The 25,771-nt window shown below is 41.0% G+C and overlaps 1 protein-coding gene across 4 annotated transcripts in view; it reads left to right on the forward strand.

Annotated features, from left to right (window-relative positions):
* The first annotated feature begins 2,843 nt into the window (after positions 1 to 2,843).
* Positions 2,844 to 25,771, forward strand: part of LOC112254111 (protein MTSS 2) — a 115,407-nt gene continuing 92,479 nt past the window's right edge. For 2 of the 4 annotated variants that reach the window (XM_024426339.2, XM_024426342.2), the window contains exons 1-2: positions 2,844 to 3,882; positions 24,063 to 24,124. In XM_024426339.2, the coding sequence (XP_024282107.1) occupies positions 3,811 to 3,882; positions 24,063 to 24,124 (134 nt within the window). In that variant the 5' untranslated portion in view covers positions 2,844 to 3,810. The remainder of the gene's footprint in view (positions 3,883 to 24,062; positions 24,125 to 25,771) is intronic. The other 2 variants (XM_024426345.2, XM_024426344.2) reach the window with 2 other exon arrangements.

The raw sequence follows: 25,771 nt of genomic DNA on the forward strand, positions 1-25,771 counted from the left end.
ACACTAATGCTAATTGCTAGTTAGCTGGCTTTGGTAAAAAAAAAATCAGGTCTAGTATTTTTGCCCATTTTGTGGCAGTGTGGAAATGATCTCACATATGAGTGCAGGAAATGCAGAGATTGATGGAAATGCAGGACATTTTTTTAGGTTGAAGTAGAATTGAAAAGGCTAAAACAATCCGAATGGAGAAAGACCCTTTGAAAGAATTTGGAATATACAGTGGGGCAAAAAAGTATTTAGTCAGCAACCAACCACTTAAAAAGATGAGAGAGGCCTGTAATTTTCATCATAGGTACACTTCAACTATGACAGACAAAATGAGAAAAAAAATCCTGAAAATCACATTGTAGGATTTTTAATGAATTTATTTGCAAATTACGGTGGTCAATAACACAAGTTTATCTCAATACTTTGTTATATACCCTTTGTTAGCAATGACAGAGGTTAAACGTTTTATGTAAGTCTTCACAAGGTTTTCACTCACTGTTGCTGGTATTTTGGCCCATTCCTCCATGCAGATCTCCTCTAGAGCAGTGATGTTTTGGGGCTGTTGCTGGGCAACACGGACTTTCAACTCCCTCCAAAGATTTTCTATGGGGTTGAGATCTGGAGACTGGCTAGGCCACTCCAGGGCCTTGAAATGCTTCTTACAAAGCCACTCCTTCATTGCCCGGGCGGTGTGTTTGGGATCATTGTCATGCTGAAAGACCCAGCCACGTTTCATCTTCAATGCCCTTGCTGATGGAAGGAGGTTTACACTCAAAATCTCACGATACATGGCCCCATACATTCTTTCCTTTACACGGATCAGTCGTCCTGGTCCCTTTGTAGAAAAACAGCCCCAAAGCATGATGTTTCCACCCCCATGCTTCACAGTAGGTATGGTGTTCTTTGAATGCAACTCAGCATTCTTTGTCCTCCAAACACGACGAGTTGAGTTTTTACCAAAAAGTTCTATTTTGGTTTCATCTGACCATATGACATTCTCCCAATCTTCTTCTGGATCATCCAAATGCTCTCTAGCAAACTTCAGACGGGCCTGGACATGTACTGGCTTAAGCAGGGGGACACGTCTGGCACTGCAGGATTTGAGTCCCTGGCGGCGTAGTGTGTTACTGATGGTAGGCTTTGTTACTTTGGTCCCAGCTCTCTGCAGGTCATTCACTAGGTTCCCCCGTGTGATTCTGGGATTTTTGCTCACTGTTCTTGTGATCATTTTGACCCCACGGGGTGAGATCTTGCGTGGAGCCCCAGATCGAGGGAGATTATCAGTGGTCTTGTATGTCTTCCATTTCCTAATAATTGCTCCCACAGTTGATTTCTTCAAACCAAGCTGCTTACCTATTGCAGATTCAGTCTTCCCAGCCTGGTGCAGGTCTACAATTTTGTTTCTGGTGTCCTTTGACAGCTCTTTGGTCTTGGCCATAGTGGAGTTTGGAGTGTGACTGTTTGAGGTTGTGGACAGGTGTCTTTTATACTGATAACAAGTTCAAACATGTGCCATTAATACAGGTAACGAGTGGAGGACAGAGGAGCCTCTTCAAGAAGAAGTTACAGGTCTGTGAGAGCCAGAAATCTTGCTTGTTTGTAGGTGACCAAATACTTATTTTCCACCATAAATTGCAAATAAATTCATTAAAAATCCTACAATTTTCTGGATTTATTTTTCTAATTTTGTCTGTCATTTTTGAAGTGTACCTATGATGAAAATTACAGGCCTCTCATCTTTTTAAGTGGGAGAACTTGCACAATTGGTGGCTGACTAAATACTTTTTTGCCCCACTGTATGTGTTGACACCCTAGGGTCACACACTACACATTAAGCAAATTTAGAACTTTTATTAATCAAAAACATAAAACATCGTCATACCGTCAAATTTGAAAAATAGCATATGATATTTTGGCCATATCGCCGAGCCCTACTGACTGGTTGCATCACTGCCTGGTATGGCAACTGCTTGGCCTCCGACCGCAAGCCATAAGACTCCTGAACAGCTAATCAAACGGCTACCTAGACTATTTGCATTTCCGCCCCCACCCCCGCCCCCTCCTTTTACACTGCCGCTGCTCTCTAGTTATTATCTATGCATAGTCACTTTAACTCTACCAACATATACATATTACCTCGACTAACCGGTACCCCTGTTTATAGCCTCGCTACTGTTATTTTACTGCTACTCTTACTATTTTTATTTTATGTTTTTTTACTTAACAATTTTTCTAAACTGCATTGTTGGTTAAGGGCTTATAAGTAAGCATGTCACTGTAATGTCTGTATTCGGCACATGTGTCAAATACATTTGATTTGTTTTTCTCTCATTGACTTCTAACCCCAACCCCTCGCCTGTTCTGCCTCGCAAGCGTTCCCGGAAGTCTTGCGATGTTGCGCCTCTTGGTTTTGAAACTCTGTATTAAAAGCTGCTTCTCCAATAGAAATCCCCGATCACACTTGTAGGCGATGTCATGGCGACGTTGGCTAGCTAAGGCCATGCGTAGAAACGTCATCGGATCCAATGGTCGTCTCGCGCCGAGCTCGCGATATAAAGTAGTTTTTAACGAAAATGAAATCGTGTCAGTTTGTCACTTTCACGAGGTTGAAGTGATAACATGTTCAACTACTTAAGACATTTGCTCGAATCTAGGTTCTGCGTATAGCTTTTGAGAAAATGAACAACTAAGGGAGAATGTTTCTCTTCTCTCATTGCCTTCTCAAACCCCGTCCTGTTTGGTCTGTTTCACTAGCATTCCCGGAGTCTCGCGAGGTTCGCCACTGGCTTTACAGACTGTGACGTCGTCTTGTTCACCTCCATATAAGGACATTTAATTCATAGGTCATTTAAATGCATTTGTTTATTAAAATGTCATTGACCCCAACATTTTCCTACCTTTGCAGTTCATACGATGTCTGATAAACTCTGCATTGCGGTTAATTTTTTATTTTATTTCTTTGTAGAGAGATTAATGGCCTCATTGTGATGTTTTAATCACATTAGCATTTACATTGAATTAAAATAGCCATGTTCTTGTGATGCTTGTAAATCCGAATCTTACTTGCTCCACCCAAGTACCAGGCGGATCTTGGGAAATATGTCATTTGGAGCACGCACGGTGGTGGTAGCAACCTTCTTATTATAGCTCAATGGCAGAAACACACATCAGCAAACTCAAAGGATACGTGGATTCTCATTGAATAATTGTATGGCTCGTGGCTGGGTGAAAGCCCATGGTGACACAAATTTACCAACAAACTGAAACCGCGTAAGAGGACAGATGACTCGACACGAGCATAATTATTTTCATGGGACACAGAGATATGCTTCTTTTTGTTTGTATTTGCTGACTACTGAATGAATCATTGATCACGGACTGCTAGTTAGCAGGTAGATATTCCGGAATTTCTGGCCAGCTGCATTGCCAAGGTCCTATAGGTATTTGGATTGGCTGTGGTTGTAACTATAGCATACTAGGCTCGGATACAACAATCAGGTCAATTGGACGGATTACCCATTCTAGCTACATTCATCCATTCCATGTTTACTCGGAGGTGTATCAAATTGGCTGGCTAGTTAACGAGCTAGCTAGCCAAACACCGAGTCGGACGGGATTATAATATTCCACGTTGCTAGCTACCGTATTGTTTCCCTCCAGGAATTTGGATTTATTTTACTAGAACATTAACAGTACTTAGTTATAGATATCTTTGGGCCAATACCTTTGAAACTTTACACCGAGATTTCCCTCAACAGCTATATTTATAAACGAATTAATTTAAAAGCTACTATAGCTAGCTAGTGTTGTTCGATTTGGAAAATGGATGCGGGTATTGAAAAGGAATGCAGCGCTCTGGGAGGGCTCTTCCAGATCATCATGAACGACATGAAGGTAAGATGCATTTACAATAAATACCTTTCTTAGTAGGTAGAACTCAACCCTTTCACATTTATCTGGTGAGAACCATCATTTATCAAGCATGCTATTAACTAGAATTTGCCAAGTTGTCACGGCTCGTCTTCGTCACTATTTGGGTTGACAAAATGAATGGTGTACTTTGTAACAGGCTAGCTAACTGCCTTTAGCACCTATGTGAAGCAAGCCACTAACGATTAGCCACAATAGTGGAATTTGCGGTTCGCATTTAAAATAAAAGTTCCTAATTTGAAAGGGAAGTAAAACGGATACAAATAGTGGAATAGTGCCATATTTGGAGTAGAATATGTTAAACAAGTTTGTAACGTGATTTTTAAATGAAGACAATTGGTTAAATTTGACAAATTTTAACTCGCTCTGTGGATGTATCGCACATATATATATATGGATTGTGGCTGAATGAAATGGGGTGTCAGTCTAAATGACACCCTGTTAGTGTTGAACAATTGGTGCTTTTTCAGATAGGTTCGTTTATTTAAATAACGGATTAAGGTTTTGATGATATTGGAAGCTGTAACACAGAATAAAACTATTAGTAAAAGTACCGCGATAAGTCACTGCCCATTAAAAAGTGTCATGCACTTATTCAGAGCAATTTACAGGAACAATTAGGGTTAATTGCCTTGCTCAAGGGCACCGACTTACTTTTCACCTAGTCTGCTCAGGTATTAAAACCAGCGGTTACTGGCACAATGCTCGTAACCGCTAGGCTACCTGCCTCCGGAAATATACATGAAACGTTTCAATTGTGTATATTGTATTTGTTTTATTTTATGACTTTATTATTTAATAACAAGTCATCATCTCTAATAGAGCTGCTGTCTGACAAAAATCACAATTTTATGAGTTCTATAAAGTATATAAGGCATACTTTTTAATGACTTCTGAATACCAACAGTCAATCACTTAGATCATGTATTTTCAGCTAGAGATACAGTGGCAAAGTATGTGAACCCTTTGGAATTACCTGGATTTCTGCTAAAATTGGTCATCAAATTTGATTTGATCTCCATCTAGGTCACAACAATAGACAAACATAGCGTGCTTAAATACAATTTGTGTGTTATTAGTTTTTCTTGTCTATATTGAATACATACTTTTTACAACCTACACTGATTGTTTAAATTATGTGAACCCCTAGGCTAGTGACTTTGCCAAAAGCTAGGAGTCAGATAACCTGGAGTCCAATCAATGAGACGAGATTGGCCGTGTCTGAATCCTGGTTTCGGAAGACCACCAAAAACCCTGACATTTCCATGCCTAACTATAACATCTTCCGACAAGATAAAACTGAATTGCAATCTACTGCAGAGATTGCCTGCAGAGTTCTGTCTTACTATCCAGGTCTGTGCCCAAACAATTTGAGATTCTACTTTTAAAATTCCGCCTTTCCAGAAACAAGTCTCTCACCGTTGCTGCTTGCTATAGACCACCTTCTGCCCCCAGCTTTGCCCTGGACACCATATGTGAATTTATTGCCCCCCCATCTACCTTCAGAGTTCGTGCTTTTAGGTGACCTAAACGTGGACATGCTTAACACCCCGACCATCTGACAATCTAAGCTTGATGCCCTCAATCTCACACAAATTATCAATGAACCTACCAGGTACTACCCCAAATCCGTAAACACGGGCACCCTCATAGATATCATCCTAACCAACCTGCCCTCCAATTATACCTCTGTCTTCAACCAGGATCTCAGCGATCACTGATCATTGCCTGCGTCTGTAATGGCCTGCGTTCAAATGACCACCCCTCATCACTGTCACACGCTCCCTAAAATACTTCAGCGAGCAGGCCTTTCTAATCGACCTGGCCCGGGTATCCTGGAAGGATATTGGCTTTTCTTTGAAAGTGCTTTCCTCACCATCTTAAATAAGCATAACCCATTCAAAAATGTAGAACCAGGAACAGATATAGCCCTTGGTTCACTCCAGACCTGACTACCCTTGACCAGCATAAAACAACCTGTGGTGTACTGCATTAGCATTGAATAACCCCCGCGATACCGCTACCCCGGTCAACAACCCTGTACCCCCCACAGCAACTTGCCCAAGCCTCCCTCATTTCTCCTTCACCCAAATCCAGATAGCTGATGTTTTGAAAGAGCTGCAAAATCTGGACCACTACAAATCATCTGGGCTAGACAATCTGGACCCTCTCTAAAATTATCAGCCCCAAATTGTTGCATCCCCTATCACTAGCCTGTTCAACCTCTTTCGTATCGTCAGAGATCCCTAAAGATTGGAAAGCTGCCGCGGTCAACCCCCTCTTCAAAGGGGGAGACACTCTAGACCCAAACTGCTACAGACCTATATCTACCCTGCCTTTTCTAAGGTTTTCGAAAGCCAAGTTAACAAACAGATCACCGACCATTTTAAATCCCACCGTACCCTCTCCGCTATGCAATCTGGTTTCCGAGCTGGTCATGGGTGCATCTCAGCCACACTCAAGGTCCTAAATTATATCATAACCGCCATCGATAAGAGACATTACTTTGCAGCCGTGTTCATCGACCTGGCCAAGGCTTTCGACCATGTCAATCACCTGGTTCACCAACTACTTCTTAGACACAGTTCAGTGTGTCAAATTGGAGGGTCTGTTGTCTGGACCTCTGACAGTCTCTATGGGGGTGCCACAGGGTTCAATCCTCAGGCCGACTCTTCTCTGTATACATCAATGATGTTGCACGTGCTGCTGGTGATTCTCTGAACCACCTCTACGCAGACGACACCATTCTGTATACTTCTGGCCCTTCTTTGGACAATGTGTCAACAACCCTCCAGACAAGCTTCAATGCAATACAACTCCTTCAGTGGCCTCCAACTGCTCTTACATGCAAGTAATACATAATAAATAATAAATCCATGCTCTTCAACCGATCGCTGCCCGCACCTGCCCGCTCGTCCAACATCACTACTCTGGACGGTTCTGACTTAAAATATGTGGACAACTACAAATACCTAGGTGTCTGGTTAGACTGTAAACTCTCCTTCCAGTCTCACATTAAGCATCTCCAATCCAAATTGAAATCTAGAACCGGCTTCCTATTTCGCAACAAAGCATCCTTCACTCATGCTGCCAAACATACCCTCGTAAAACGGACTATCCTGCCGGTCCTTGACTTCGGCGATGTCATTTACAAAATAGCCTCCAACACTCTAATCAGCAAATTGGATGCAGTCTATTACAGTGCCATACATTTTGTCACCAAAGCCCCATATACCACACCACTGCGACCTGTATGTCCTCGTTGGCTGGCCCTCGCTTCATATTCATCGCCATGGCAACTGTGTCCTGTTTGTGTTTGGTGGGACGTTGATGGAATATTCTCCTAACTGTCAGAAAACTGGGCTCCAGGTCATTTACAAGTTTTTGTTTGGTAAAGCCCCGCCTTATCTCAGCTCACTGGTCACCATAGCAGCACCCACCCATAGCACGCGCTCCAGCAGGTATATTTCACTGGTCACCCCCAAAGCCAATTCCTCCTTCGGCCGCCTTTCCTTCCAGTTCTCTGTTGCCAATGACTGGAACGAACTGCAAAATTCACTGAAGCTGGAGACTCATATCTCCCTCAGTAGATTTAAGCACCAGCTGTCAGAGCAGCTCACAGATCACGGCACCTGTACATAGCCCGTCTGTAAATAGCCCAACTACCTCATCCCCATGCTGTTATTTTATTTATTTTGCACCCAAGTGCAGTGGGGCAAAAAAGTATTTAGTCAGCCACCAATTGTGCAAGTTCTCCCACTTAAAAAGATGAGAGGCCTGTAATTTTCATCACAGGTACACTTCAACCAGAAAATCAAATTTTAGGATTTTTTATGCCTTGCCCTATAAATAACACTCACAAAATTTGAGTTTGCTATTTACAAGAAGCATTGCCTGATGTGAACCATGCCTCGAACAAAAGAGTTCTCAGAAGACCCAAGATTAAGAATTGTTGACTTACATAAAGCTGGAAAGGGTTACAGAAGTATCTCTAAAAGCCTTGATGTTCGTCAGTCCACGGTAAGACAAATTGTCTATAAATGGAGAAAGTTCAGCACTGTTGCTACTCTCCCTAGGAGTGGCTGTCCTGCAAAAATGGCTGCAAGACCACAGTGCAGAATGCTCAATGAGGTTAAGAAGAATCCTGGAGTGTCAGCTAAAGACTTACAGAAATCTCGCAACATGCTAACATCTCTGACGAGTCTACTATGTGAAACACTAAACAATAATGGTGTTCATGGGAGTACACTGTGGAAGAAGCCACTGCTGTCCAAAAAAGATCATTGCTGCACGTCTGAAGTTAGCTGAAGTGCACCTGGATGTTTCACAGCGCCACTGGCAAAATTTTCTGTGGACAGATGAAACTACAGTTGAGTTGTTTGGAAAGAACACAAAAAACCAACATCAAAACCTCATCCCAACTGTAAAGTATGGTGAAGGGAGCATCATGGTTTGGGGCTGCTTTGTTGCCTCAGGGCCTGGACAGCTTGCTATCATCGACGGAAAACTTGAAGTCATTTATACATTTTGCAGGAGAATGTTAGGCTAACTCTCCTCCAATTGAAGCGCAACAGAAGTTTGGTTACGCAACAGGACATCGACTCAAAACACAGAAGGGAATCAACAACAGAAAATACACCTTCTGGAGTCCTGACCTCAACCTGATTTGAGATGCTGTGGCATGACCTCGAGAGCAGTTTACACCAGACATCCCAAGAATATTGCTGGACTGAAACAGTTTTTTTAATAAGAATGTTCCAAAATTCCTACGGACCGTTGTGTAGGTCTGATCCACAACTACAGAAAATGTTTGGTTGAGGTTATTGCTGCCAAAGGAGGGTCAACCAGTTATTAAATCGAAGGGTTCACATACTTTCCCCACCCTGCACTGTGAATGTTTATACGGTGTCTTCAATTAAGACATGAAAACGTATAATTGTGTGTTATTAGTTTAAGCAGACTGTCTATTGTGACTTAGATGATCAGATCAAATTGTATGACCAATTTATGCAGAAATCCAGGTATTTTCAAAGGGTTCACACACTTTTTCTTGCCACTATAACTCATGAAGCAACTTTTCTATCCTTCTCAACAGTCTCTCTTTTAGGTAGCAGGTGTAAAAGAAACAGAATGGACAAGTAGGCATGCAATTGATTACGGTCATTGTAGTGATTTAGTGACCATGTTTTCTACACAACTGTAGAATTTTCGCCTGTTGGAAACTACAACTCCCTACTATGTCGCACAGGTCATTCTTGATCTGATTTCTCTGTGTAAACACTTCATAGTAGTGTTCAGTGGGTGTCACTGAATAGAATGATACATTTCATGGCTCCACAATCCATAGGTAAGGCTGTACAGTGAGAAATAAGTATGCCCCCCAATGCAATTCTGAAGTCTGATACATCCCCCCGTGCGATTTCATCAGATTACATTTTTTATTATTAATTATTATTATTATATATTATTATTATTATATAATTATATATATTATATATTATTTATTATTATTAACCTATTGTCTTTTGTTGCATTCATAACATTCTCAACTTATTCCATTATTTGTATCTGTTTCCATCACTTTCGGCGAGGGACATTTTTATTTTGAAGGCAAGCCGCAAATTCCACTAGTGTGGCTAATCGATATTGTGGCTAGCTTCACAAAGTTAAAGTTAGCCAATTTGCTGTTAAACCAACAGGATTTAGTTGGCTAGCTAACCCAAACTGAAATAAATCAAATGGGCCATCCATTTTACCTATCGCCCCTGGTCAGATGTTCTTCCAACTAGTGAACGTTAGCTGAATTATAAAATCACCCCTTGTATTTTGAATTTTATCGTAACACCATTGGATGGTATCCCAGCTTTTCCCGAAAGTGTTCATCATAGGAACTTGTGATGTTTACGTGCTAAAATGACAACTATTTGCACATGCGACTGAATACAATTGCACACATGCACATTAGAAATGTCCGCATTGGATTGGTCTTTGTCAATGTGACAGGCCACTCTTGTGTTTGTAAACAACACCATTGAGGGGGTTACAATAGACCTGATGTTTACCTGAAACAACTACTGAAGAGTAGCAGTAGTGCGAAGGGAAGACTGTCTTCTCCTGGTTAAAAGGATCCCATCTTTTCTTTGGTCATAATTCTATAGCATGTTTGAGAGCTTGGCGGTAGAACATGGACATTTAGTCCCTTCAACTAATACCTGGCATTGCATAAACAGTGTGCAACTTTAAGGAGTGGGGGCACAATCTAGAGGGGGAAGCTGTGCGCAGATAGGCCTAGGTTTAACGTGAAATAGCCTACTCAATTTACCCCATTAATAAGAGGGCATTGGTTTTAATCCTAGTATCATGCTCAAGGCCAAGCCTATAGGTTTCATCCAGGTGTAGGCCTAGCTGCTCGTAAGTACATTTGTATATGAATATGTGTGGAATATATGGCCAGATGGTGGGAATGGCCCGGTGATATTCTGCCATGCTAGTAATTTGGTGGGTGCTGTTGCCAGATGCTTTATGCCACTCCCCACTTCGACATTTACTCGTCTGCTTGCCCGGGGCAAGTAAACACAAGTTGTTGAACAACCAGATTATAGATTTTAAATTCTCTGAATGGACAAGTAAAAAAAAAATCACATCACTATCAAAAAATTAGGATACTCTGCTCATAATCTGAATTGGATCAAAATGTCCTCCGGCAGCAATGTTTTGCTCACTGTCCTCAATCTCTGCAGAGTGCGCAAGTTCAAATCCCCGAGCTGACAAGGTACAAATCTGTCGTTCTGCCCCTGAACAGGAAGTTAACCCACTGTTCCTAGGCCGTCATTGAAAATAAGAATTTGTTCTTAAGTGACTTGCCTAGTTAAATAAAGGTAAAATAAATAAAACTCCAGTTGTAAAACCATCTCTCAAGCGCTCAAAATTCTCTGCTATTCAATACTGGCCTAATTGACAGTTACATTGTTAAAAATGTATCTTAGACTAGTCTAATTGAAAAGTAACTCCTATACTGTCTAGATCTCCCCTGAACATGGAATATTTTTACAAATAGATATACATTATATAAACACCGTAGCCATTTGATCCCTAGTTCATTGAATGAGGGAATTATTTAATACACTTTTCCATGGCAAAAAATTAAAACACGGGAGTGCTAGTGAGCAAGCCATGGGGTAGGTCACGTTTTTCTGAGCTCCTGCTGAAATTGCATTTATTTAATACTTTCCTTGCGCTTTCACCCGAAAACTAGGAATCACAGACTTTGAATGACATGCTTTACTTTGTTAAACTTTTGCAGGTATTGCACCATTTACGCATTAAAATAAAAAGTTTAAGTTCAGCGGAGAACTGACACGAGCACACTCGGCTCAAGTTCTTTAACAAGTGGAAGCAGCGGCTCCTCCCCTCGGCTCAGCGAAAAAATTAACACTGAGGATTTGCAGGCCGAGATTTTTGCTGCCCTCAGAGCGGGCATTTCTTCTATGCTCAAGGAGGCGCTCAGTGACAACTTACATTTTATTAAGTCTGAGTTACAAGCAGTCAAGAATGAACTCGCAAGCATCCAGCAATGTTTTGTACTGAACTGGATACAGTTAAGAAAACTGTCTCCGACATTGAACAAGGCTTGTCAACATGCTCAGACAACACGACTACGCTTCAAACCACGGTTAAGAAGCTTGAAACTGATGTATCTAGCCTTAAGGAACAATGCATATATTTACAAGGTTATATGTTATGATCCAATATCAGGATCATGGGGTAGTTGAGGACCTGGGCTCAAGCTCTCCTTCATCGGCCTCAAAGTTATTGAAGGAAGCGCTCAAATTGGATAAAGACGTCCTTGTAGACCGCTCACATCGGGGCTCTCAAGCAAGAAAGCCTGGTGGAAAATCTTGCGTCATTGTGGCTAAACTACACTATCAGGATAGTATTGATATTCTTTGGCATGCAAGAGAATTTGGCCCACTTCGATGCAGCAGAACACATATGTTTATCTTCCAAGAGTTTGCCCCCAGCGTTGCTCTTCACCCTGCCGCTATCGATGTCAAAGGTCTGCTCTGTGGACGGACCTCGGAATGGTGTGACTTTTCCTGCCCGGCTCCGTATAACACATCGGCACCGAGAAAGAGTTCCAAGACCCTCATAAGGCGATGGCCTTCATAAAGGCAAACATTCTAGCGAGGTCGGACGAAGTAAATGGCTGAATGTTCACCTATTTGACGATTAGGGTAATGGACAAATGTCTACCACTGCAGACTCACTTTTTTGTAGATACCACTGGCAATGCTATACAGTATCAGTTGATATTGTTAACATTAGTGCCTTAGATCTGGTGAGTCAAATCTCCTTTTGTTGTAACATTTTATGTTATTACCATGAAGCTGCTTGTTTCTATTTAATGATGGTACCCGTATCCAGGGTATATGAAGCACAGTTCTATTATTAGTTTACCTAATTTCTTTAAAGACGTTGCTGTTAACTTAGTGGTATTGCTGTAAGGTGATTTATAAAATGTTTTATACTTTTAAAATTGCCTAGTTTTGGGTTGTAAATAAGTATTTATTATGCTCAACTTGTTTTATATACTTCACACTTTCAGCAGGGCTCTCTATTCGATAGGTTTCCCACCTCCCTTTCCCACCTGACTTTATATGGCTAGGCCTAATATCATGAGAGGAACAGATGGTTGCGCAGTCACTTTTGCTAGCTGGAATGTTAACTCTTTAAGTCACACAGTGAAACGTGAAAGGCTTATTTCTCATTTAAATCATCTTAAAGTAGATATTGCCTTCAGGAGACACAGCTCCGCATTTTTGACCACTCTAGTTTAAAAGGATGTATCGGTCAATCATGATTTTAAAACTAGAGAAGCAGCCATTTTAATTAGTAAAAACATACCATTCGCAATGTCAAGTGTAGAGGCAGTTTCATTATTGTAGTAGGAAGACTGTTGGCTAACATTTATGCACCAAATTGGTTTCTGCAATCTCACAGCTAGGGTGTATTATTTTTTTTCCTTTCTTTCCTTTTTTTTTCTCTTAACAGTTTATAAGACCTTCTCACGTGTAGACTACTTTTTCCTAGACAATGGATTTCTGCCACTTCTCATGGAGTGTGATTTACCAAGCTATAGTCATTTAAGATCATTCTCCGCTTAAAATGAAACTGCTTATACCAAATACATAGCCTAATTATCGCCCTTGGAGGCACTACTCCTTTTAGAAGAAACCTTTGCTTTTATCTCAAATTGAGCTATTTCTCGAGCTTAATCAAACCCCTGGAAGGTCTCCTACAACAGTATGTGAACCAATGAAGGCTTATCTAAGGGGCCAAATTATTTTGTACAGCGCAAGATTAAGGAAGTGCAATATTCAGCGTCTAGGGGAACTTGCAAATAAAAATGTGGATATGGCATATTCATCCGCAGATTTACTAAAACAACGTTAGACACTAAAGACAGTTTGATCTTTCAAATCGACAAGCCACAAATGTAATTAGTAAATCTCATTACAAAAATGATGAACATGGAGAGAAATCAGGGAAAATGCTAGCACACCAACTGCTTTAGACAACCGCAAATCAAATCATACCTGAGAACTGATGAGCTGGTTAACAAATGTATTGATAATTTAGAAGTCAATTCATGATTTTAACTTTCACTCAAAATTATACACTTTGAAATCTGCTGGTAATGCTACCTTACTTGACACCTTCTTTGAGAACTTAGATATGACTACAGTTGAACCTGAGATTGCTGCTTAATTAGAAGAATAGTTCTTTGTTGAAGATATTGTGTTGGCAATTAAATGTATTCAGTGTGGTAAATCCCCTGGACTTGACGGATTTCCGACTTGACAGATTTTTTCAACTCTCTCTCCTTGCTTTCCGTATTTGAGAAATCATTCTCCTCAAACTCTCATCTCCTCAAACTCTCTTCTCCTCAACAATGAGACAAGCATGTATTTCACTTATTCTGAGAAAGGGGAACAATCCTTGTGTGGTTCACATAGGCCAATTTCTTAACTGAGTTGCGACGTAAAGATACTTTTAAGATGATTGCCTGCCATTTTGGGTCAGTTCTTCCCTCTTATCTCTACATATTGAACTGGTTCCATTAAAAATGGTCATTTTTCAACATCAGACGTCTTTTTGTAATGTACTTCATAATCCCTCTTCATCTGACACTCCAGAGATATTATCACTTGATGCTGAGAAGGTGTTTGTTTGATCAGGTGGAGTGGGCTTATCTATTTTATACTCTAAAACATTTGGGATTCGGTCCCAATTTTATGGTTCAAAGTCCTTTATTCCTCCCCTATGGGTGCAGTGTGCACGCACACATAACCTTTCATCCTATTTCCAACTTCAACGTGGGACAAGACCGGGTATTCCTCTATCCCCTCAGCTGTTTTCCATTGAAATTTTGCCTTTAGCCATAGCAATATGTAATAACACCACTATCAAAGGTATTCGAAGAGGGGGCTTAGTGCATAAAGTTTCACTCTATGCGGATGACATGCTATTATGTCTGACCCTTTAACTGGTCTTCAAAAGATCCAGGTTCTATTAAAGACATTTGGTAAAATATCTGGGTATAAGATTTATTTACAAAAGAGAATTGATGCCTATTAATCCTTGTGCAATCTTATTTTAGTCATGTGCCCTTCAGTGACTACACAGAAATATTTGGGTCCCTTTATACTCCGTCTGAAACAGGATCTTGAACGCTGGGATTTACTTTCCCTTTCTTTGAGCGGAAGAATCAACACTTAATGTATGTATTACTTAAGTTTTTATACATTACAATGTATACCTATCTTTCTGACAATCTTTTATCTCATAGGTAAAAACAGATCTCAGTTTATCTGGAACAAGAAAAAACTTTGGATAAATAAGAGCGCATTGCAGAGATCTCGTCCCCAGGGTGGTCTAGCACTGCCGAACTTTCACTATTATTACTGGGCAGCTATTAGACTCATTCTATATTCGATGGCAAAAATCCCTGATGTTACAGGCCTGAAATGGTTGACCTTGGAGCTCATCCTGTGGCCCCACCGCCTTAGCTGCCTTGTTCAGGTCAACTTGCATTACCTGAGCCTTTTTCCAAATACACTAAAAACCCTATTGTGAAACACTCTAAAAATCTGGAAACAGTTCAGTCGATCGCTTGGTCTCGGTGAATTTAACTTCTGCCCCATTATTAGAGAACCATACCTTCTCTCCATCATTATTAGAACGGACGTTTCATATCTGGTCTGGAAAAGGGATCTCCTCAATGAACGACTTGTACATTTTGATATGGATTTTGCATATTTTGAACGTTTCTTTAGTTACCTGCAATTGCGTAGTTTTGTATCTTCATACTCTAGTCACTTCCCATCACGCCTACGTACCTCCCTTCTAGATTCTATTTTTACAGTGAACCCTTATGCCCCCTTTGATATAAGCTTGACCTATACAAAAATATATGCAACATGATGCAACAATTTCAATGATTTTACTGACCAAGCTCATTATAAGGAAATTGGTCAATTTAAATTAAGTCATTAGGCCCAAATCTATGGATTTTACATGACTAGGAATACTTCCCTTTCCCACCTGGACATTTTATTTATTTATTTCACCTTTTATTTAACCAGGTAGGCAAGTTGGGAACAAGTTCTCATTTACAATTGCGACCTGGCCAAGATAAAGCAAAGCAGTTCGACACAACGACACAGAGTTACACATGGAGTAAAACAAACAGTCAATAATACAGTAGAACCAAGTCTATATACGATGTGAGCAAATGAGGTGAGATAAGGGAGGTAAAGGGGGAAAAAAGGCCAGGGAGGCAAAGTAAATACAATATAGCAAGTAAAACACTGGAATGGTAGATTTGCAGTGGAAGAATGTGCAAAGTAGAAATAAAAATAATGGGGTGCAAAATAAAATAAATACAGTAGGGAAAGAGGTAGTTTGAGCTAAATTATAGGTGGACTATGTACAGGTGCAGTGAGCTGATCTGACAGCTGGTGCTTAAAGCTATTGAGGGAGGTAAGTGTTTACAGTTTCAGAGATTTTTGTAGTTCGTTCCAGTCATTGGCAGCAGAGAACTGGAAGGAGCGGTGGCCAAAGAAAGAATTGGTTTTGGGGGTGACCAGAGAGAGATACCTGCTGGAGCGCATGCTACAGGTGGGTGATGCTATGGTGACCAGCGAGCTGATATAAGGGGGGACTTTACCTAGCAGAGTCTTGTAGATGACATGGAGCCAGTGGGTTTGGCGACGAGTATGAAGCGAGGGCCAGCCAACGAGAGCGTACAGGTCGCAATGGTGGGTAGTATATAGGGCTTTGGTGACAAAATGGATGGCACTGTGATAGACTGCATCCAATTTGTTGAGTAGGGTATTGGAGGCTATTTTGTAAATGACATCGCCGAAGTCGAGGATCGGTAGGATGGTCAGTTTTACAAGGGTATGTTTGGCAGCATGAGTGAAGGATGCTTTGTTGCGAAATAGGAAGCCAATTCTAGATTTAACTTTGGATTGGAGATGTTTGATGTGGGTCTGGAAGGAGAGTTTACAGTCTAACCAGACACCTAGGTATTTGTAGTTGTCCATGTATTCTAAGTCAGAGCCGTCCAGAGTAGTGATGTTGGACAGGGGGGCAGGTGCAGGCAGCGATCGGTTGAAGAGCATGCATTTAGTTTTACTTTTATTTAAGAGCAATTGGAGACCACAGAAGGAGAGTTGTATGGCATTGAAGCTTGCCTGGAGGTTTGTCAACACAGTGTCCAAAGAAGGGCCAGACATAAGGAACTATGTGAGTGCTGTTTGACTACAGCTGGTACCTACAGTACCAGACAAAAGTTTGGACAAGGGTTTTAAAAAAAACTATTTTCTGCATTGTAGAATAATAATATAGACAAACTATGACATAACACATGGAGTAATGCATGTAGTAACCTGGTATATTTGTTTACCAATAGATGGCCGTTTCCTATGTCTGCCTATATAACTGTGATTTAAGAAAGCTTCAGGTAGCTTAAGCCAGGTACATTAGAGCATGTTATTCTAAGTTCCAATTAAATACTAAACCGTACTTGCCTGTAATGAGTCATCAATCTAAGAAGTCTCTTAGGATACTACAATGTCGTGATCAAAAGTGTTCAACAAATCAATGTATTTGAGATTCTTCAAAGTAGCCTCCCTTTGCCTTGATGATAGCTTTGCACACTCTTGGGATTCTCTCAACCAGATTTATGCGCTAGTCACCTGGAATGCATTTCAATTAATAGGTGTGCCGTAAGTTAATTTGTGGAATTTCTTTCCTTAATGCGTTTGAGTCAGTCAGTTTTGTGACAAGGTAGGGGTGGTATACAGAAGACAGCCCTATTTGGTAAAAGACCAAGTCCATATTATGGCAAGAACAGCTCAAATAAGAAAAAGAGAAATGACAGTCCATTACTTTAAGACATGAAGGTCAGTCAATACATACCCCCCTCTGTTTTTGAACCGGACCCCCCTCTGCTACTCACTGTTCATTATCTATGCATAGTCACTTTACCCCTACCAATATATACAAATTACCTCGACTAACCTAACCTGTACATTGACTCTGTACCTGTTCCCCCTGTACATAGCCCGTGTACTTTTTAAAACTTTAGTTTATTTAGTAAATGTGTTTTCTTAAAACCTCTCTGGGATATGTGGGACGGTAACGTCCCACTTGGCCAAAGGCCAGAGAAAATGCAGAGCGCCAAATTCAAATAAATTCCTATAAAAATCTAACTTTCATGAAATCACACATGTAAGATACCAAATTAAAGCTACATGTGTTGTGTATCCAGCCAACATGTCAGATTTCAAAAAGGCTTTTCGGCGAAAGCAAACGGTGCTATTATCTGAGGATAGCACCTCCGTAAACAAAAGAGAGAACATATTTCAACCCTGCAGGCGCGACACAAAATGCAGAAATAAAAAATCGAGAAAAACACTTGCGTTCCAACTTGCGCAACGTGACTACAAAATATATCAAAGTTAAATGTAAACTTTGCCAAAACATTTCAAACAACTTTTGTAATACAACTTTAGGTATTTTTTTAATGTAAATAATCAATAAAATTGAAGACGAAGATCTATGTTCAATACAGAAAGAAAACAAACTGACGCTAGCTTTCCGGTCATGCACCTCTATCAAACAGTACACATGAAGTGACCCTCGTTTTGAACAGGGCTACTTCTTCATTACACAGGAAAAACCTCAACCAATTTCTAAAGACTGGTGACATCCAGTGGAAGCGGTAGGAACTGCAAGCAAGTCCCTTAGAAATCTGGATTCCCAATGAAAACCCATTGAAAAGAGTGACCTCCCAAAAAAATACATCTGAATGGTTTGTCCTCTGGGTTTTGCCTGCTACATAAATTCTGTTATACTCACAGACATGATGCAAACAGTTTTAGAAACTTCAGTGTTTTCTATCCAAATCTACTAATAATATGCATATCTTCTGGGGATGAGTAGCAGGCAGTTGAATTTGGGCATGCTTTTCATCCATAATTCCAAATGCTGCCCCTTATCCTAGAGAAGTTAACCAACAATGCAGTTGAAGGAAGAATTGGGGTCTTGGAAGTAAGCATTTCAGGTGTTAGGTTCTGATTCTTAGTGTCAGTTTTTTACGAAAAAGCTTTTTATGAAAGCTTAACCAAGTTTATTCATCCCAGAGGGTCAATACAGCTACATTAGACAAACACATTTAAACACAAGCACTGATATTTAACCCTTCCTCCTAGACTGAGTCTCCTCCTACACATCTGAACAAACATTGTATCTTTACTGCTAGGCAGGATAAAACCCCCCCCCCATCACTAATCCAATGTGCTCTCCACCTATCAATGCCTGCCACATGATCGCTTCCCTGCACTCAATTTTTCAATAGGACACCTGATATAATGTAAGTGTTATACATTACCCTCTCTCCCTCAGTGACATGAATAAGTATATTTCATATTCTCAGAACCCAACACAGGGTAAGTTGTATTTGGCGCATGTGACAAATGAAATTAGACTGAATACAGATATGCATCGGTTGGTCACAGATGCCTTAAAATAAAAAAAGTAGGGTTGTGGATCAGAGAACCAGTCAGTATCTGGCATGACCACCATTTGCCTCACGCAGCGTGCCACAATCGATAACATGCAATGGCGGTTCTTTGTCTGCCCATACCATAACCCCACAGCCACCATGGGGCACTCTGTTCACAACGTTGACATCAGCAAATCACTCACCCACACAACGCCATACATGTGGTCTGCGGCTTATTGGATGTACTGAAAAATTCTCTAAAATGACGCTGGAGGTGGGATATGGTATTGAAATTTAACATTAAATTCTCTGGCAACTGCTCTGGTGGACATTCCTGCAGTCAACATGCCAATTTCATGCTCCCTCAATTTGAGATGTGTTGTGTGACAAAACTGCACATTTTAGTGGCATTTTATTGTTCCCAGCAAGAGGTTTACCTGAGTAATGATCATGCTGTTTAATCAGCTTCTTGATATGCCACACCTGTCAGGTGGATGGATTATCTTGGCAAAAAGTAAATGCTCACTAACAGGGATGTTAATAAATTTGTGCACAATTTGAAATATGCCTTTTCTATGTATGGAACATTTCTGGGATCTTTTCGTTCAGCTCATGAAGGACTTTACATGTTGAGATTTTTGTATAGTATAAATAAATACCTATAAATTAAATGTATTGTCATTGGTTTCCAGCTGGCTAGCATGAGGCAGCTCAGTCTTCAGAGGCAATTATTTTGCTGGAATCTGTGCAGTTTCTTACTTTCACTAGAGTAACACAGTTTTTCCATTTAAAAAAAGCATGTCTTTCTGGTGCTCCTAAATTGTGTGCTGCTTACATTTTTTTTTTGTTTTTTTCCCTCCAATTTAAGAAACAAGCTTCTGGCGTATCTTTTTTTTTTTTTTTTTTGTAGGTCTGTTTTTAAGCGCAATCGATACAGATGTTATTTTTATTCCAGCTATTATGATAACAATAAATATCAACAGATATACACTGCTCAACAAAAATAAAGTGAACACAAACACAATGTAACTCCAAGTCAATCACACTTCTGTGAAATCAAACTGTCCACTTAGGAAGCAACACTGATTGATTGACAATCAATTTCACATACTGTTGTGCAAATGGAATAGACAACAGGTGGAAATTATAGGCAATTAGCAAGACACCCCCAATAAAGGAGTGGTTCTGCAGGTGGTGACCACAGACCACTTCTCAGTTCCTATGCTTCCTGGCTGATGTTTTGGTCACTTGAATGCTGGCGGTGCTTTCACTCTAGTGGTAGCATGAGACGGAGTCTACAACCCACACAAGTTGCTCAGGTAGTGCAGCTCATCCAGGATGGGACATCAATGCGAGCTGTGGCAAAAAGGTTTGCTGTGTCTGTCAGCATAGTATCCAGAGCATGGAGGCGCTACCAGGAGACAGGCCAGTACATCAGGAGATGTGGAGGAGGCCGTAGGAGGGCAACAACCCAGCAGCAGGACCGCTACCTCCGCCTTTGTGCAAGGTTGAGCAGGAGGAGCACTGCCAGAGCCCTGCAAAATGATCTCCAGCAGGCCACAAATGTGCATGTGTCTGCTCAAACGGTCAGAAACAGACTCCATGAGTGTGGTATGAGGGCCCGACGTCCACAGGTGGGGGTTGTGCTTACAGCCCAACACCGTGCAGGACGTTTGGCATTTGCCAGAGAACACCAAGATTGGCAAATTCGCCACCTGCGCCCTGTGCTCTTCACAGATGAAAGCAGGTTCACACTGAGCACATGTGACAGACGTGACAGTCTGGAGATGCTGTGGAGAACGTTATGCTGCCTGCAACATCCTCCAGCATGACCGGTTTGGCGGTGGGTCAGTCATGGTGTGGGGTGTCATTTCTTTGGGGGGGCCGCACAGCCCTCCATGTGCTCGCCAGAGGTAACCTGACTGCCATTAGGTACCAAGATGAGATCCTCAGACCCCTTGTGAGACCATATGCTGGTGCGGTTGGCCCTGGGTTCCTCCTAATGCAAGACAATGCTAGACCTCATGTGGCTGGAGTGTGTCAGCAGTTCCTGCAAGAGGGAGGCATTGATGCTATGGACTGGCCCGCCCGTTCCCTGGACCTGAATCCAATTGAGCACATCTGGAACATCATGTCTCGCTCCATCCACCAACGCCACGTTGCACCACAGACTGTCCAGGAGTTGGCCGATGCTTTAGTCCAGGTCTGGGAGGAGTTCCCTCAGGAGACCATCCGCCACCTCATCAGGAGCATGCCCAGGCGTTGTAGGGAGGTCATACAGGCATGTGGAGGCCACACACACTACTGAGCCTCATTTTGACTTGTTTTAAGGACATTACATGGATCAGCCTGTAGTGTGGTTTTCCACTTGAATTTTGAGTGTGACTCCAAATCCAGACCTCCATGGGTTGATAAATTTGATTTCCATTGATCATTTTTGTGTGATTTTGTTGTCAGCACATTCAACTATGTAAAGAAAAAAGTATTTAATAAGAATATTTCATTCATTCAGACCTAGGATGTGGTATTTTAGTGTTCCCTTTATTTTTTTGAGCAGTGTATATTTGCCGGTGAATATTTCCACTCTAAAATCGGTATCGGATCCAAAAATGCCTTGTCGTTCGGGCTCGACTGACGTTTGCTGCATAAACACATTCATTTTCCATTCTAAATAAAAAATCTGCAGCTGATGAAGCTCATGAGTTGGAGCTGACTTGTGAGTGTGTAAATGATGTATAGGTATCTACCAACCCACTACCAGATTATGGGGGGGCCAATGTTTGTTGTCCCCTCCGCTTTGGTTATAAAATGACCATCACCCACTAATTGTAATCTTTGCAGATTTAAGTGTTTTGAGCCAGGAATGTATCAATATTTTTATAATTAGCTATGACATAACCAGTCGCGGACTTACCATTATTTAAGGAGAGGCAATTGCCTCAGGCCTCACACCAACAAGGGGCGTAATTTGTGAGCAGGGCATAATTTACAAAAATAATACTAGTTATCATAAATGTACCCCCTCCATCCACTGTGCCTGTGTTGCGTACACATTGTTGACAAAGGCATCCAAAAAAGTTAATTAATCCATACAGCTAACTACTATTCTAGAAAAGATGATTGATTAATTTATTGTCATATTAAAATAATTGGCGTTTTTCCTCATCTTAACTGTCATTACTCACCCACAGACTGGTTCATAATAATGGTCCTTTCCACCCTGACAGAGTTGGCGTTCATTGTTTTTCACTCAACATGATTGGAAACGTGACTTTCATTTAAAATAAGCTGCAATGAGGTGCTTTCAGAGTGGGGCAGAGAAAATAAAGATTTAGTTGAACAAAGATGACCTATTTACTTTCCACACATACAGTTGAAGTCGGAGGTTTACATGCACTTAAGTTGGAGTCATTAAAACTCGTTTTTCAACCACTCCACACATTTCTTGTTAAACTATAGTTTTGGCAAGTTGGTTAGGACATCTACTTTGCATGACATGTTTTCCAACAATTGTTTACAGACAGATTATTTCACTTATTCACTATCACAATTCCAGTGAGTCAGAAGTTTACATACACTAAGTTTACTGTGCCAGAAAATGATGTCATGGCTTTAGAAGCTTCTGATAGGCTAATTGACATCATTTGAGTCAATTGGAGGTGTACCTGTGGATGTATTTCAAGGCCTACTTTCAAACTCTGTGCCGCTTTGCTTGACATTATGGAAAAATCAAAAGACATCCGCCAAGACCTCAAAGAAAATTGTAGACCAAGTCTGGTTCATCCTTGGGAGCAATTTCCAAACGCCTGAAGGTACCACTTTCATCTGTACAAACAATAGTATGCAAGTATAAACACCATGGGACCACGCAGCCGTCATACCGCTTAGGAAGAGGACGCATTCTGTCTCCTAGAGATGAACGTACTTTGGTGCAAAAAGTGCAAATCAATCCCCAGAACAACAGCAAAGGACTTTGTGAAGATGCTGGAGGAAACGGGTACTAAAGTATCTATCCACAGTAAAACCAGTCCTATATTGGGTAGCCTAGTGGTTAGAGCGTTGGACTAGTAACCGGAAGGTTGCAAGTTCAAAACCCCCGAGCTGACAAGGTACAAATCTGTCATTCTGCCCCTGAACAGGCAGTTAACCCACTGTTCCTAGGCCGTCGTTGAAAATAAGAATTTGTTCTTAACTAACTTGCCTGGTTAAATAAAGGTAAAATTAAAACCTGAAAGGCCGCTCAGCAAGGAAGAAGCCACTGCTTCAAAACCGCCAGACTACATTTTGCAACTGCACACGGGGACCAAGATCATGCTTTTTGGAGAAATGTCCTCTGTTCTGATGAAACAATTATTTTTTTGGCCATAATGACCATCGTTATGTTTTAAGGAAAAAGGAGGAGGCTTGCAAGCCGAAGAACACCATCCTAACCGTGAAGCACGGGTGCTTTGCTGCAGGAGGGACTGGTGCACTTCACAAAATAGATGGCATCATGAGGTAGGCAGATTATGTTGAAGCAACGTCAGGAAGTTTAAGCTTGGTCGCAAATGGGTCTTCCAAATGGACAATGACCCCAAGCATACTTCCAAAGTTGTTGCAAAATGGTTTAAGGACAACAACGTCAAGGTATTGGAGTGGCCATCACAAAGCCCTGACCTGAACATTTTCTATATTTGGGCAGAACTGAAAAGTGTGTGTGTGAGCAAGGAGGCCTACAAACCTAACTCAGTTACACCAGCTCTGTCAGAAGGAATGGGCCAAAATTCTCCCAGCTTATTGTGGAAGGCTATCTGAAACATTTGACCCAAGTTAAAGAATTTAAAGGCAATGCTACCAACTACTAATTGAGTGTATGTAAACGTCTGACCCACTGGGAATATGATGAAATAAATAAAAGCTAAAATAAATCACTCTACTATTATTCTGACATTTTACATTAAAATAAAGTGGTGATCCTAACTGACCTAAAACAGGGAATTTTTACTAGGATTAAATGTCAGGAATTGTGAAACTGAGTTTAAATGTATTTAAACTTAAGTAACCACCCGTTGTCTGTCTGTTTGCTTTGCAGGCTAGTTATCCAGCCTGGGAGGACTTTGTAACCAAAGGAGTTAAGCTGCAATCCCAGCTAAGGTAAGAGCTAACCCTGGCCTCTGCAACCCCTCTCAGTGAATATCCATTTATTAGCTAATAGGATCTGTGTGCATGTGTCAAATAAAAAGACAACAGAATAAGATTTGAATTTCCCGACTTCTTCTTAGGCCTATATTATTTTAGTAAGGACTGATGAACACACACCCAATTAATTTGAGCATTCGCCATAAACAAGTGTGTCAACGGCAGAGATGGGACCAAGTCACAATTTAGCAAGTCTTAAGTAATAATGGGCAAGTTCGAGAGCCCAAGTCAAAAGTTAAGTGTTTTATACCTATTTCAATGCAATTCTTTAATTCTGGCTATATTTTTGGTTTTCCTTGCAATTTGCCTACTAGTACAGTACATTGGCCCACATAATTTACTTTTGAATCGTCATTACTAATAGAAAGGCCATCCAAATGATTTACAGCTAGTGTTTATAGCGCAGCTACAGTTTGACTGACGTTGTGAAATCTCCAATTAGAATCAAGTGTTTTTTTTCCTTCCCACCCTGCCTACTACATTTAGGTTGAGAGGTCTGTGGTTGGCTGAGAATAAACATTAATGGAAACACTTGATCAGAGCACATATCTTAAAGCGACAAGCATTGAAAATATAGGACAATGCTCTATTTTTCCCCTTACCTTTCCACACTTGCCGGTTCAGCGCCACTAGGCAGAACAGAATTTAACGGTAATTTCCCAATGTGATTTGCTGCTTTGAACAACAGCATTGTCACGAATCAAATCAAAGTTTATTGGTCGCATACACACATTTAACAGATGTTATTGCTGACGTAGCGAAATCCTTGTGTTCCTAGCTCGTGCAGTAATATCTAACAATAGACATCTAAAAGTAAAATAATGAAATTGGGATGTGTGTGATATAAACATGGTCAGTATGTGGATAGAATATTTAGTATATCTTTAGAATACTTACGATAGTGTGTATATACAACACTTAAATAGGATGGCATTGACTAAAATACAGTATATACATATGGAATGAGTAAAACGGTATTTAAACATTAAAGTGAACAGTGTTCCATTATTAGTGACCAGTGACTCTATGTACATAGGGTGCAGGGTTGAGTAACTGGGTGGTAGCCGGAGGGGGCTAAGAACCCTTGTGTTGTGGATCAGCATGGTAGAAGGGTTTCCTACATTCGCCACCTATGGGTGGCCCGTCAGGAAGTCCAGCACCCAGTTGCACAGGGCGGGGTTCAGACCCAGAGCCCTGAACTTAATGATGAGCTTGGAGGGTAATATGGTGTTGAAGGCTGAGCTGTAGTCAAGGAACAGCATTCTTACATAGCTATTCCTCGTGTATAGATGCGATAGCCAGGCTGTATCACATCCGGCCGTGGTTGGGAGTCCCATAGGGTGGCGCACAATTGGCCCAGCATCGTCTGGGTTTGGCATATGTGGGAACTCCTTCAAGGCTTTTGGAAAAGCATTCCAGGTGAAAGCTAGTAATAGGGGTTGCAACCAAATGCATAGCTGTAGCCCTGAGCTGAGAATTGTATTTGGCACATCTTAGGTAACTTGTACTTTAGGAGATATTTAGCTGGCAAACATTAGTTGTGCTTTTCGAATGTAACTTGATCAACTCCCTTGTGTTGCTCAACTGTGGATAATCACATCC

Source organism: Oncorhynchus tshawytscha, linkage group LG07 (assembly GCF_018296145.1).
Source record: "Oncorhynchus tshawytscha isolate Ot180627B linkage group LG07, Otsh_v2.0, whole genome shotgun sequence".
Taxonomy (NCBI): Eukaryota; Metazoa; Chordata; class Actinopteri; order Salmoniformes; family Salmonidae; genus Oncorhynchus; species Oncorhynchus tshawytscha.